A 12,902-nucleotide genomic window follows, 5' to 3' on the forward strand; every position below is an offset into this window, starting at 1 on the left:
TGGCGCGGGATCATGAGCGGTCTCCTGCTTATTTGACAACACCTATTTTCTTCTAGACTTTCTGGCCTTGCCCATCCACCATTCGTTATGCACCCAATTCCACACGACCTCGCTTACATCTAGTTAAAGGCACATATAGACGATATTCAAATTCACTGCCTTCTATATTGTGCACTCTCTATACGCACCACTCTTGTACGATGGCGAACGTCGAGAATGATGCTTCGGCGGAGCAACTCAAGAAGCCCACTCACATAGCCGCCTCAAATCTTCGACCAAAACAACAAACTGTTTTTATGCGAAAGGCCCTGAGTGTAATTCTCCGGTATGTCATTGTTCTATGTATAGTTTTTTTTCTCCTCGTTTTTTGTCGTTGTTGACTGGTACATTAGATTATCAATATGGTACTTCATGATAACAACTTTCTTTCGATGTCCATCAAACCTGAACGACCTAGATGGTCACTCTCCACGCGTATGCGAGCCCTATCTTATCGCTAGATCGAATATCGAGCCTCATTTAGCTCCTTACTACCAGGTCTATGGTAAACCGTACGTGGAAGCGGTACAGCCATACACGCAAACATTCCATGATAATATATATTTGCCGGTGGCGGACGTTTCCTCGCAATCATATAATAAATACTTAGCGCCTCGCATAAAGCAAGGACTACAACGTGCCGAGAAAGAGTGGGATATCTTGATTTCACCGCGATTAGACTCGTTGAAAAAATCATTTGCTGCTTCCTACGAAGCCTCTATCGGCCCACATATCACCCAAGCAAAATTTATAATTACACCCAAATACAATTTCCTGATAACGCAGCTGATTGAGTTGCGGGACGGTTATATCTTGCCTATCTACGACCAATTGCGACCGATTGTTGACAGAATATGCGTTTCTATCCGCGAGTTTTTAATTAGGACAGTCATACCTTGTAGTCGCAAGGGCTGGTCGAAGCTTGTTTTATTATTGAACGGCACGTTGCGACCGCAAGTAGCTGGTCTGTACTCAAAAAACGTGGAGCCACAACTTTTCAAGATAGGGGAGAAGCTTGCAAGCTACCGTGAAGGCGGGAAATTGAAACATTCCCATGATGAAGCTGAGAGGTATGGGCAAAATTCTACAGTTCAGTACTAGTTTTTGAACGCGGTTTATGCTTACCTGGCTTTTGAACAGTGTAACTGAAACTTTCAGTCCCCTACCCGACTCTTTAACATACACATCAGCCAATAGACATACCTCATCGGCAACAACAAGTTTGGCGGCGACATCCGATATAGTTCCCGATACAACCTCTCTCTCGCCGTCACGGCAGACCGCGCAGGTTAAAATAGCCAGTGACCTGAAACTATGGCAAGAGAAGTTTGCTGTAGCTGCTGATAAAGGCTGTGACGAAGTAGAAAAGGAGGTGGCTGCTATCCTAAAAAAATTGCAGGAAAGTGGCGCTGTAAACAAAGGCGAAAATCTAGTCTCTCAGCTAGATGCTGTTTCGCAACAACAGCTGCAGAAGCTCCGAGCTGAAATCATTGAGCTTGTACAGAACCTAAGCAATGATTCAAGTGAAGAAGATGAAGCAGCCGCTCAGGATGCTTTAGCGCATAGTTTGAGGTTTTCCGGCGTCACCATCCGGGAACATGCGCACAACTTAAGGATGTGGTATAAAACCTATGATAATGATCTCATTCAGCGAATATCTGAGATCATCGATTCCACGCTTGATATTTTAAGCCACATTCGAGACTTGGGACTTCAAGAAATCGGAATGAGATGGGCGTGGATGGACGGCGTCACATACAAGGATTGGGCGAAGTTCCACGCTCTTAAAAAGAGGTTCTCAGAGTGGCAGGATGAAGTAAGAGATGTGGGCATGCGGCACGAGTCTCTCTTGAAAGCCAGAGAGGCCGGAGACGATATACTCTCTCGTGGCATGGCGGTCGCCGAAAAAGCTGCCGGAGAGTTGTTGATGCTCAAGACTGTTGGAGCTTGGAAAATCAGAGCTGGCGACAGTAGCGATAACTTTGACACTGGTGCCATGGATTCCTCCAGAATTCGCTCTAGGACGGTCAAGTCCGAAGGCACTACGATACAGCCAAAGACCGCCATAAATACTGAAAGTACATCTCCTTCATTAGGTGTTTCAAGTGACGGCTCGCGGTCTCCCATAAACCATGTTTCAGGTGAAAGTGAAAAACAAAAGAATGATCACATTTTGCGTTCAGCTGGTGCCACCCTGGTACCAGAGGAGGGTCTGTTTTCTGAGGCTGTTTCTCTTGTTTCAGACGCTGTTAATGAGGCTGAGAGTCTCAGCCGTGATTTATCTCGATCTGCAGCTTCTGAGCCAATGTTTAGCATACACGATCAGGTTGCTGATGCGTATTCGAAATCGATACAAGAAGCGTCCTCGTTGCTCGCATCACACACTATAGACAGCCTTACCACCACAACCGCCAGCAGTACAGCATCAAATCCGGGCAGTGCTGGCAGGATGGAAAGTGTAAAACATGCACCAGATTTTCACACCCAAGTGGTAATGCCGGGTACCCCGGCCAATGAAGCTCATGGTGAAGACGTTGCGATATCTATTGAAGATGATGAGATTTCTCCCTTGGACTCGTCAAAGCAGTCGAAACTACGTGGCAATCCTTCGCCCCTGTCTAATCAGGCTGATCCTTTACGCAGTGAACAAGCCGCACCCACCAATATCGGGCATCAGACCCCCACGAACGCTGCGGATGGACCATCTACAACCCCTCCCCTCTCAATATTGAGAGTCAAGGAGATCCTGACATCTGCAAATCACCAATTCCGTTCTCTAATTGATTCCGTCAGTGTTGGAGTTCAGGCACCAGAGGCTGATCATTACTATGCGAACTCTATTCTAGACGATGCAGTTTTAGAACTGGCTTCTGCTGCTTCGGTAGCTAATTCCGCGTTAACCCACGCTATTTATACCTCGCCAGATCCAACGCCTACAACGCAGCCCCGCCTTCGCAAAGACAAGCAACAGATTCTTAGCAGTGCTGTTGCTCAGCTTGGCACATTTTCAACAATTGTGGACGTATACCTACAGCAGCTTCGTCGAGACATTGACGAATCTGACCCCACCGCCTCTGTGGAACGGCCAGCAGGCAATGCAAACCCACCAACCAGTACATCGAATACCATCCGAGATGAGTTATAGATTCGTGTCATCTCATAACCAGAATGAAATCCATACTATGCTCTCCCTTTCATCAATGCACATACATTGAAATACTTCTCCTTGACTCCTCTCTCGCCCTGCTTCCTATCCCTTGGCACAATCTTGATTTCGCACTGTACTATTCAAAATTCCTTTCTGTATTCCATCCAGGCGATTATTTTGAGCGATATTTAGGTTCTTTTATCTTTTAGGCCACGGCTCTACGCTCTAGCTTTGTGTATTTTTCGCAACATACTACTATGTATAATTTTCAGTAGCCGTTAGGAAGTCAATGACCTACGACACCCAGCAAGGCATCTGTTGATCTGTTGGTCGGGGTGTCTCTTGTATCTCTAGCGGTATTTAACGCGCTGACCCTTCTTCTCCAGCTTTTTCTGCCTCTTGCTCTCAGGCATAGGAGCGATGTCATTCCCGTCTACACTGCCAGCAAACCCTTTTCTAATACCCATAAACGTTGTATATGCTGACCAAGCCGAATATAGTGGAACAATAGTCCATAGCCACCATGCTTTATCACCAAACACGCAAACAGCACCCATACATCCCCAAGTCCAGTAGAGCACGTCCCAGAAATACTCAGTCAATCCAGAGGCATCGAGGTCCTCGCCGGGTGATCGGATGGAACTGTCACCTGGGTTATATCGTGGACGACCAAGGCGCTCAAAGTAAAACTCTATGAGAAGAGTAGGAGATGTAAAAATGGCATATGGAACAAGAGAGTGTGGGCGATGGAAAACAAAATGTAGGAAGAGAAAGATGGCGTGGAGGCACAGAGTCGTTAAGTGTGTTTGGCGAAGTACCGCAGTGTTTCTCGCGGCAAGTGTTTTGGCCGCTTTCTAGCAGTCAATCAGCAGTCATTTTGGCAAAAGGGTATTTCTTTACCAACCTGAGCCATTTTTACGGCTGGTCTGAGCCCGAAGCTGCCGCAGATATTTGTGGTTAAATGCTGGGAGCTATGTACCTGTAACTAGGTACCTGGCCATATCGCTTATGTAAGACACTAATCTGTAGTTAACCTTTAATATTCTCCTTATCAAGCTTCAGGTTGTCATTGCACGGAGTACGGAGCACGAAAGACGGAGTATGTGCACGGAGCAATTGATATTGGTTGCTCTGTATAGAGTAGATATTTCCTCATGGAAGACCTAAGCCCCAAAGGGATTTCTTTTTAAATGTGTAACTACCCCTGTGGGCCTGTGAATTCTTTTCTCATTATTGAACAACCAACGCTTATTCATACTGACATAGATGTGATGGACTGTCTTGAATATGTAGCAGAGCAACGCACCAGTTTTATGCACCTGGGAGGTTATAACAATACACGGAGTCGATAGACTCTGGGCCGCTTGAATTACTGTACCCCGGCCTAACTGTACGGTTCTTGGGCGGCAACCTGTGTAGATACTAGGAGTTGATGTCATGGATTTTGCAGAACTTATATCCTTTTTAGTAGCTATTCTTTGCAAATTGTGCAGTTGTTCCTACCAGAGCTAATGGATGTATGTGTTCTCCCGATCACTTTGGTGCGTCTGGCAGCCTGCGTTGCCCACACAACAGCCTGGCTAGCGGCACAACCCAACCCAGCCACGACCACCCCAAAACATCCGACTTTGACTTCACTGCCTGTTCTTTGTCAGGGCTTCCTCACTGCTCTCGCGTCAAACAACATTCCATAGCTGCCGATCGAAAAGCTACATACACTGTTCTGTTCTCTACTTGTTCATTTGGTCCACCTCCACTGTTACTTCTCACTGTCATGCTCAGTTGCTTCCGAACATGCTCACCCGCCAGCCAGTGCGATCCAAAGTAGCGCTCTAACGCGACTAAGACTCTGCCTATCCCTAGCCTTAAAAGAACTCCTTCAGCCCAATCTTCTATCTTAGTTTGTGTGTTGCATCCATTCACTCCGGCCAACCCTCCCGGAGCCCTTCTAGCCTCAGAGCCCGAAGATCCGAGAGACTGTGCAAACACATGATCTCTTCATTGAATTTTCGACATCCCAGTTACCCTCTCTCCTTCTAAATACTCCGTTGCATCCGACATGCCGCCCTCGTCGCCCCATATCTCTAGTCAATTACGACAGCTAGTTTACTACCACCTCGATAATAACCTTATTCGAAATGCCATCTTCGTTGCAGGCCGACTTCATGCCTTCGAACCAAGATCCTCGGAAGCTGCTTACCTACTGTCTCTATGCCACCTTTTAGGCGGGCAATCTAAAGCGGCGTGGGAGATTAGCAGAAATTCTGGCTCCCGAGGCACACATCTCGGTTGCTCTTATGTATATGCACAAGCCTGCCTCGACCTTGGGAGATATATGGAAGGAATTACGGCCTTAGAGCGAAGTAGACCGCACTGGATTTTAAGGAATAATTGGAGTGAGTGGAATGTGATCTGTTTGTTTTCTTGTTTGGCAAGGACTCCACTTGACTTGGACATATACTTATACTTCTTCGCTTTAAGATAAGCACAGTGAAAGTCGTCGCCAAAACTTGCCTGATGCCGCGGCTGTCCTATCTCTTCAAGGTCGACTCTGGAAAGCTCATAAGGATGTCCACAAAGCCGTGGATTGTTACGTTGAAGCGTTAAAACTAAATCCTTTTCTTTGGGATGCATTTCTCGGCCTCTGCGAAACGGGTAAATCACGGTGTTTAATATTCGTAGAAAGTTGTGACTAATTCACCTGTTTTATTAGGCGCGAACGTTCGAGTCCCTAATATTTACAAGATGTCTCCAGAAATGTTGGCCATTCTTACAACGTCTCCCTCCGCTGATAACCTTTCGTCTTTTGAAAAGGGAACAATGGCAAGTGGCCCTTTACAAGTACAACCGAATTCCAATATCAATGCGGATCCTTTTTTTGCCTTGAGTTCTAGAGAAGGAGCTGGCGGGGGGTCTAGTAGCTCAGCGCTTTGGGAAAAACTCAATGGCAATTCCATGAACGTAATCTCTGTGGGATCGACACTTATTGAAGGCCTAGAGACACCTGTTCCTCAAAGTGACTCTGATGACGTTAGGACGAATGAGAGTAGGCGAGTTGGGTCAGAGCCGTTTGGAGAACCGCCACTTGCACCCGCCCGTAAGCCACGGTCAATGCAAGTGTTGGGACTAGAATACGACCTCGACCCTCCCCCCAAAATGAAGTCAACAGTTACAAGGGCGAAAACTCGTTCCCGAGTCGAGGCGGAGGAAGGGGTTTCGAGAGATGCTCCAGCCCCTCTTATCATGGACCGCAAGCGAACAGTATCTGGTCACATAGCTCCTAGCTCATCTTCACAATCCACCGAGCCTGGGTGCCCACAAAGGAGAAGTGTGCGACTATTCAATCAAATCCGTCCTGCTGCTGCCAAGATTTCTGTCTCAGCAAGCGCTCTAAGTTCTAAAGATAGTCGAGATATAAAGAAGATCAAGTCCACTGGTATCAGAACGCGAAGTGCTTCTGGCACGAGTACGACGAGAACAGTCAGTGGCAGTCGAAAAGCCGTTACAGAACCGATGGAGATTGACAAGAAAGAGGCTCATAATGGTAATTCGGTGAAGAACACGGCTCCAGATAGATCAAAAGAGGTAGAGGCTCTTGGCTGGACCCTGGATCTTTTTTCGAAACTTGCTGGGGGATACAGTGCACTGTCCAGCTATCGCTGTCAAGAATCCATTCAAATTTTCAATTCATTGCCCCAAACTCAAAGAGAAACCCCATGGACCCTAACACAGATTGGTCGTGCTTATTATGAGCAAGCTCAGTACGCTGAAGCTGAGAAATACTTTCTCAGAGTCAGAACAATTGCGCCACACTCCTTAGAAAGCATGGAGGTCTACTCTACGGTGCTCTGGCACCTGAAAAATGCGGTTGAACTGGCATATTTAGCCCATGAATTAATGGAGATTGATCGGCTTTCTCCGCAGGCATGGTGCGCTATAGGCAACTCCTTTTCTCTGGAAGGAGATCATGACCAGGCTCTGAAATGTTTCCGTCGCGCAACCCAGGTAGATCCTAGGTTCTCTTATGCATTTACTCTGCAAGGGCACGAATTCTTGTCAAATGAAGAGCATGATAAAGCAATGGATGCATATCGTCATGCGATCGGTGCTAGTAGCCGGCATTATAATGCTTGGTACGGAATGGGAAAGGTATATGAGAAAATGGGCAAGTTTCAATATGCCGAACAGCACTATCAGATGGCCTCGAAAATTAACCCGACTAATGTTGTCTTAATATGCTGTATTGGTTTAATTCTGGAGCGGATTGGAGACCAAAAAGGGGCTTTATTGCAATATTCCCGCGCCTGCTCACTTTCGCCGCAATCCGTCGTTCCACGGTTACGCAAGGCTCGAGCCCTTTTGAAACTACATGACCTTAAAGCCGCCCATGGCGAACTTCGAGTACTGAAAGACCTTGCGCCAGATGAACCCAACGTGCACTATCTTCTAGGGAAATTTTACAAAATGATGCATGATAAGGGCAATGCGATTAAGCATTTTACAACAGCACTCAACCTAGATCCAAAGGTATGTAAACAATTACTCAAATGTTGCATATAGAGAAGCCTCTGGACCTAACACTCGCACTCAGGCTGCCCATTTCGTCAAAGATGCGATGGAGTCTTTGGAAAACCCTGACGACTTCGATGAAGACATGAGCTAGTCCCCCCCCTACTATTGTAATTTTCTGTGAACTTGATAGTACTTTCTCACTGGTTTGTTTTGCATAGTTTTTGGCAAGGCTTGAGCAATGAAAACTCTAATAATTTATTGTTCGCCTTGACATTGGTGTTGGAAACTGGTTGGATATTGTGCATGAACATGGATGGGCTGAGCGGTTTTGTTCTAGCGTTGATTTGACTACTGGGTTTCAATAAAGCCACCAGCTGCAGCTCCTTTACGAGCCTGATGAACTATGGATCGAGTGGAGCTTGGGTGGTTTCTGGCCTGAGGCTTTGAGGAGGTCATGGGAGGTGTACTCCGTACCTAGCTAGCATCAGTTGACTTATATTCCACATATTATTAACAATGACTCCCCATGCCATTCCACATCTGTGTAGATATCCTACTGCGTTTCCAGTGAGTATGTGTAGTTTCAAGATGCCGGTGTCTCGTGCGCTTTCCCAACATCCTGGCTGCTGAAACTTTGTTGAACATTCTGATCACAAGCCAGCAGGCAGGTTGGCAACACCAATAGCACAGGAACACCAGCGCCTAACCACTTTCTCCTCCACGCCCACTCTCACACTGCTGCTGGTTGAAGTGACAGCATGTCAATTCTCTCCTACATCTTCGCCGGGCTGGGGTCCTATGTTGCTCTCACCGTCGGCCTGTTTGGACTCTCTCTCAGAATCCCCCAAGCTGGCTTCTTCGCCCGCTGTCTTGCTGCTTACGCCTCCCTCCTACTTTGCGCCGGCTACGGAGTCTTCGCCTCGATATTCCTGCGCGTCTTTGGCTATGGCCAGGTTTCTCAATGGGCTGCTGGACGCTGCTTCAAATGGGTGATGTGGCTATCGACTGGGGTACATTTTGACATTGTCGAGGGCAAGCAGCACCTGGCTACTCGTCCAGCCGTGTTCATTGGGAATCACCAAACAGAACTCGATGTCCTCATGCTTGGTGCCGTGTTTCCTCCATACTGCAGCGTGACTGCGAAGAAGTCGTTGCGAAACGTTCCTGTACTTGGCTGGTTTATGGCTCTGTCGGGTACCGTGTTTATCGATCGCGCGAATCGCCAGACAGCACTGAAGGCATTTGATGGCGCTGCAGAGCAGATGAAGAAGCAGAAGCAGAGTGTTTTCATTTTTCCGGAGGGAACAAGGAGCTATTCGGCAGAACCCTGCTTGTTGCCGTTTAAGAAGGGCGCGTTCCACTTAGCTGTCCAGGCCGGTGTTGATATCGTTCCTGTCGTGGTGGAGAATTATTCGCATGTGCTTAATATCAAAAAATGGAGGTTTAGTGCCGGCTCCATTCGGATCAAAGGTGTGTATACACGGCTTATTTACCATTCGAACGAAGGCCGTATTTTAACTAATTGAAACAAAGTCCTTCCTGCCATCAGCACTTATGGTCTTACCTCTACAGATGTCGATAGCTTAGCAATCAGAACCAGAGAAACTATGCTTGCCGCGCTGATGGATCTAAATAAGTTGAACAAAGGTTCCCTAGGTTATCGCCCGGTAGATTCGGCTTCAGCCAGCCTTGCTCAATCCTCCGCCGTCAATATCTAAAAGTTAATTCCCGGAATACCAGCTTGGTATACCCCAAAATCGACCAACAACACGGATCCGAAATATCTGCGCGGCTCTCTTCAACCGATATGAACACATCACCATTGACCCCCGCTACACTACTCCGAGCTATTTCCTCTGATGCTACTAAAGAAGGGATGACGCTTACACCTAGAAGTAAAGGTTAGTATCAAATTCGGACTTAAATGGGAGTAGGTGGTTAAAATAGATGGCTTTTCTGCATGGCATTGGCGCTTCGGTTGATTTTTATTGCTACTTTCTTATAGGGCTATACTTGGTTATTTTGCCAGGTCAAATACCCTTTATGTTTCATATACATGTTTTGACTTTGCCCATATGCTTCTGCAAGTGATATCCAGGCAAATCTACTATTGTTTATGTACATATGTACTTGTATCATTAGCAAGTTCGAATACAAAAACCGGCTCAACAGTGGCACGTGCCAGAAGCACATGGGCTGATATCGGTATCTATGTCAACATTTTGAAAGTCACACCACGTCACCGGCCCTAATGACTCGGAATTATAATTGGGTTGAATGCTCCCTCTTGTTGCAGTGGCGATAAGATAAGTCTTTCCAAAGGCAAGAACTTCAATTCTCACATTTTCTACTTTCTTTCCGTGCAAAAACACTTGCATCCTAGTCTCTGGTGGGCCCCATGTCGACGTTTCACCGTTGAATGACGGTTCCGGGGGAATGACACCAAGAAACTCCAGCTGCCGAAGCCATGGAGCAAGAAGGGCCTCGCCCGTCATTTTGATATACGCCTCTTTTAGGGCCCAGTAGGTATAGAAGAGGCGAAGGCGATATTTGATTGACTCTTCTAACCCATAAGGTTGACTGGGCATCGACTTCATAATTTCTATTTCTCGGGCTGAGAATACTTCAGCGTATATGTCTATGAAGGAGTAGAGATCAGCTTCACTTTTTGGGTACGAATCGCTTCCGCGTCGATCACGTTCGTCAGTACAGGTTATATCGATGCCGACCTGAAGGCCAGACGGGCTTCCAGTAGGCGACGGAGAGAAAGAAATGTTTTGGTTGGTTTGATCAGGCATAATACAGCCTGCAATTGCAACAAGAGAGGCCTGATGGCTGACATTGAATTCAACCTTCGGAATAGGGGGTCTATTCTGATATCCATCGTCCTGCGCTAATGGTATATAACATGGCCTTTTGTGCGGTGCCGGGGTTCTGCTGAGGCTGATCGTATTCCACGGGATTCGGCAGGAGCGGTGAATAAACAAATACTTTAGCAAATATGAAGCCAGGGACATGTGCCTATCAGCAAGATGATAATATTTATTCACAGTATTTTGGTCTTCAGGGCGAAGGGTGGCGAGCAATGGAAGGGTGGAAGACGTGGCTGTGAGGATCTGCATATCTATATACCATCTTGAAAGTCCCTTCGAAGGGCGCAAATGCCCACCCTCACCCTGGACAGAAGCCATCTTGCTCGCCACAGTATTTCAAGCAGAAGCCTCGATTCCACTCCTTTATCAGATCGATTAGATAACACTTGAGCCCCGCATCATGTGATACGTATTTAAACTTTCTCTTACGGGCCGACATAATGCCGGTGGCGGTTATTGCGGGCCGTTGTTTGGCGCAAAAAAAAAGCACCGGATGACTCCAACTTAGCCAGAAACTTGAAAAAACATGCGATGACGATTACAGTGGGTGTTCTCGCCCTCCAAGGTGCTTTTCATGAGCACTTGAAACTGCTCCATGCGGCTGCAGACAGACTAGCCGCCCAAAATACCCAGCAATGGCGCTTTATTGAAGTCAGAACCGAAGCGCAACTTGAGACCTGCGATGCTTTGATTATCCCTGGCGGTGAGAGCACTGCTATATCGCTAGTAGCTGCTCGCTCAAATTTGCTAGAGCCGTTGAGAGGGTTTGTTAAGTAAGTATAATAGATCCAAGGCACTGCGTGTCGAGTCAGTAACTAACCGGCGTCTCTCAGGATTCACCGAAAGCCGACATGGGGAACATGTGCAGGCCTAATTCTCCTAGCTGAATCGGCGAACAGGACTAAACAAGGTGGGCAGGAACTCATTGGTGGGCTGGATGTGCGCGTAAACCGAAATCATTTTGGCCGCCAAACCGAGAGTTTCCAAGCTGACCTCGAATTGCCGTTCTTAACATGCCAAGACAATGGCGAGCCATCCCAACCATTCCGGGGGGTATTCATTCGAGCGCCGGTGGTAGAGAAGATCCTTCGCTTCAGTGACTCCTTACAAGTTGAGGAACAGCAGAAGCAAGGGACCGTCGTTGCGCCTTCAAGACAACCAGAAAATATCGCTGCCCTGGAAGCTATGAGCGATCATGTCGATGTTCTCGCGAAGCTAGCGGGAAGAGTGGCTAGGTTGGCAGATAACGGTATTCATGTTGCGACTGACCCTGAAGCTGGTGATATTGTTGCAGTTAAACAGGGAAACGTCTTTGGGACAAGTTTCCACCCAGAGCTGACCGATGATCCCAGGATTCATATGTGGTGGCTTCAGCAGGTTAAGTCCGCAACCCAGAAAGCAGAAGGGGCTGGAGGAGCACAGAAAGAAAACAATTTAGCATATCGGTAGTGCTTCGAGATGTATATTGCACCTTCACGTAATCTGAATTTTGAGTACCTGATAGAGATAGATAGAAAGCATTCCATGTTTAATTCTTACTTCGATACGCCTCACTTGCGCCATAACCCGTGTGCTTCCGTCCTAGCTTACCTGCCCCGACCGTATTGCTCTTCCTCCCTTCGTCGCTCCTCTGCAACCGCGCGGCCATAGCCTCCACGGCCCGGATCATATTCATCTCTATATTCATCTCTAACTTGGCCACCTGATTTGCCCCGACTATCGACCTGTTAGCCGAAAAGATTATAAAACCTTGCTTTGGGCCATACCCATATTGCCTTCCCTCCTGAAACCCTGGGTCCAAATCGGTCCTGATAATCCTCTCGTCCAACTTCGTGCCGCCGATATACTTCATGCAGTCAAGCGCATCTTGGTGTGTGTAGTATTCGACGAAACAGAAGCCGCACGGTGTCTTCGCAAAGCGGTCGAGGCCCATTACAAGGCGTTTAATTTCACCACATCTATATTAGCAGTTGCGTTAGCAACCAAGCTGAAATGTTTTATTTAATGGACCCTACTTTGCAAATAATTCGTGGATCTGCTCCTCCGTAGTATAAAATGACCTGCACGTAATAGGCGGTTAATATGCACATAAGCGAAATGAGTGAAGTCATTCCGTATACGCACAAATTTCCTACATAAAGGGTGGTAGCATCTTTCAAAGGGTCTTCTGTCTCAATATTGATATCCTCAGGCTCATCACGATTTACGCCTAGTTTCCGCCTTTTGTTCTGTTGGTGTTGTGTAAGCATGTCACCAGTACATAGCCCTGTGGGTACTCGCCTTGCCTAGATAATAAGTGCTTGGTTTGTCCAGACGGTCAATTGTATGCC

The 12,902-nt window shown here is 47.1% G+C and overlaps 7 protein-coding genes across 7 annotated transcripts; 4 read left to right on the top strand and 3 right to left on the bottom strand.

Annotated features, from left to right (window-relative positions):
- Nucleotides 1-200: 200 nt before the first annotated feature.
- Nucleotides 201-3,184, top strand: LOZ57_001791 (uncharacterized protein; the record flags this gene model as incomplete). Its single annotated transcript, XM_049250873.1, has 3 exons — nucleotides 201-325; nucleotides 393-1,133; nucleotides 1,180-3,184. The coding sequence occupies 3 exons, from the start codon at nucleotides 201-203 to the stop codon at nucleotides 3,182-3,184; spliced, it is 2,871 nt and encodes a 956-aa protein (XP_049110457.1).
- A 353-nt stretch (nucleotides 3,185-3,537) lies between these two features.
- Nucleotides 3,538-4,100, bottom strand: LOZ57_001792 (uncharacterized protein; the record flags this gene model as incomplete). Its single annotated transcript, XM_049250874.1, has 2 exons — nucleotides 3,538-4,041; nucleotides 4,092-4,100. 2 exons carry the CDS (start codon nucleotides 4,098-4,100, stop codon nucleotides 3,538-3,540), a joined length of 513 nt encoding a protein of 170 aa, XP_049110458.1.
- Nucleotides 4,101-5,246: 1,146 nt separating this feature from the next.
- CDC27 (anaphase-promoting complex subunit cdc27) lies at nucleotides 5,247-7,850 on the top strand (the record flags this gene model as incomplete). The annotated part of the gene is made up of 4 exons (XM_049250875.1): nucleotides 5,247-5,583; nucleotides 5,669-5,842; nucleotides 5,901-7,714; nucleotides 7,779-7,850. The coding sequence occupies 4 exons, from the start codon at nucleotides 5,247-5,249 to the stop codon at nucleotides 7,848-7,850; spliced, it is 2,397 nt and encodes a 798-aa protein (XP_049110459.1).
- Nucleotides 7,851-8,457: 607 nt separating this feature from the next.
- Nucleotides 8,458-9,417, top strand: SLC1 (1-acylglycerol-3-phosphate O-acyltransferase; the record flags this gene model as incomplete). The annotated part of the gene is made up of 2 exons (XM_049250876.1): nucleotides 8,458-9,169; nucleotides 9,233-9,417. 2 exons carry the CDS (start codon nucleotides 8,458-8,460, stop codon nucleotides 9,415-9,417), a joined length of 897 nt encoding a protein of 298 aa, XP_049110460.1.
- A 447-nt stretch (nucleotides 9,418-9,864) lies between these two features.
- Nucleotides 9,865-10,890, bottom strand: LOZ57_001795 (uncharacterized protein; the record flags this gene model as incomplete). Its single annotated transcript, XM_049250877.1, has 1 exon — nucleotides 9,865-10,890. One exon carries the CDS (start codon nucleotides 10,888-10,890, stop codon nucleotides 9,865-9,867), a length of 1,026 nt encoding a protein of 341 aa, XP_049110461.1.
- A 213-nt stretch (nucleotides 10,891-11,103) lies between these two features.
- On the top strand, nucleotides 11,104-12,021 carry SNO1 (Senecionine N-oxygenase; the record flags this gene model as incomplete). The annotated part of the gene is made up of 2 exons (XM_049250878.1): nucleotides 11,104-11,345; nucleotides 11,406-12,021. The coding sequence occupies 2 exons, from the start codon at nucleotides 11,104-11,106 to the stop codon at nucleotides 12,019-12,021; spliced, it is 858 nt and encodes a 285-aa protein (XP_049110462.1).
- A 137-nt stretch (nucleotides 12,022-12,158) lies between these two features.
- CBC2 (nuclear cap binding complex subunit) lies at nucleotides 12,159-12,821 on the bottom strand (the record flags this gene model as incomplete). The annotated part of the gene is made up of 4 exons (XM_049250879.1): nucleotides 12,159-12,288; nucleotides 12,339-12,530; nucleotides 12,588-12,632; nucleotides 12,697-12,821. The coding sequence occupies 4 exons, from the start codon at nucleotides 12,819-12,821 to the stop codon at nucleotides 12,159-12,161; spliced, it is 492 nt and encodes a 163-aa protein (XP_049110463.1).
- Nucleotides 12,822-12,902: the final 81 nt, after the last annotated feature.

The sequence above is a fragment of the Ophidiomyces ophidiicola genome (assembly GCF_022830035.1).
Source record: "Ophidiomyces ophidiicola strain CBS 122913 chromosome Unknown scaffold_4, whole genome shotgun sequence".
NCBI classification, from domain to species: domain Eukaryota; kingdom Fungi; phylum Ascomycota; class Eurotiomycetes; order Onygenales; family Onygenaceae; genus Ophidiomyces; species Ophidiomyces ophidiicola.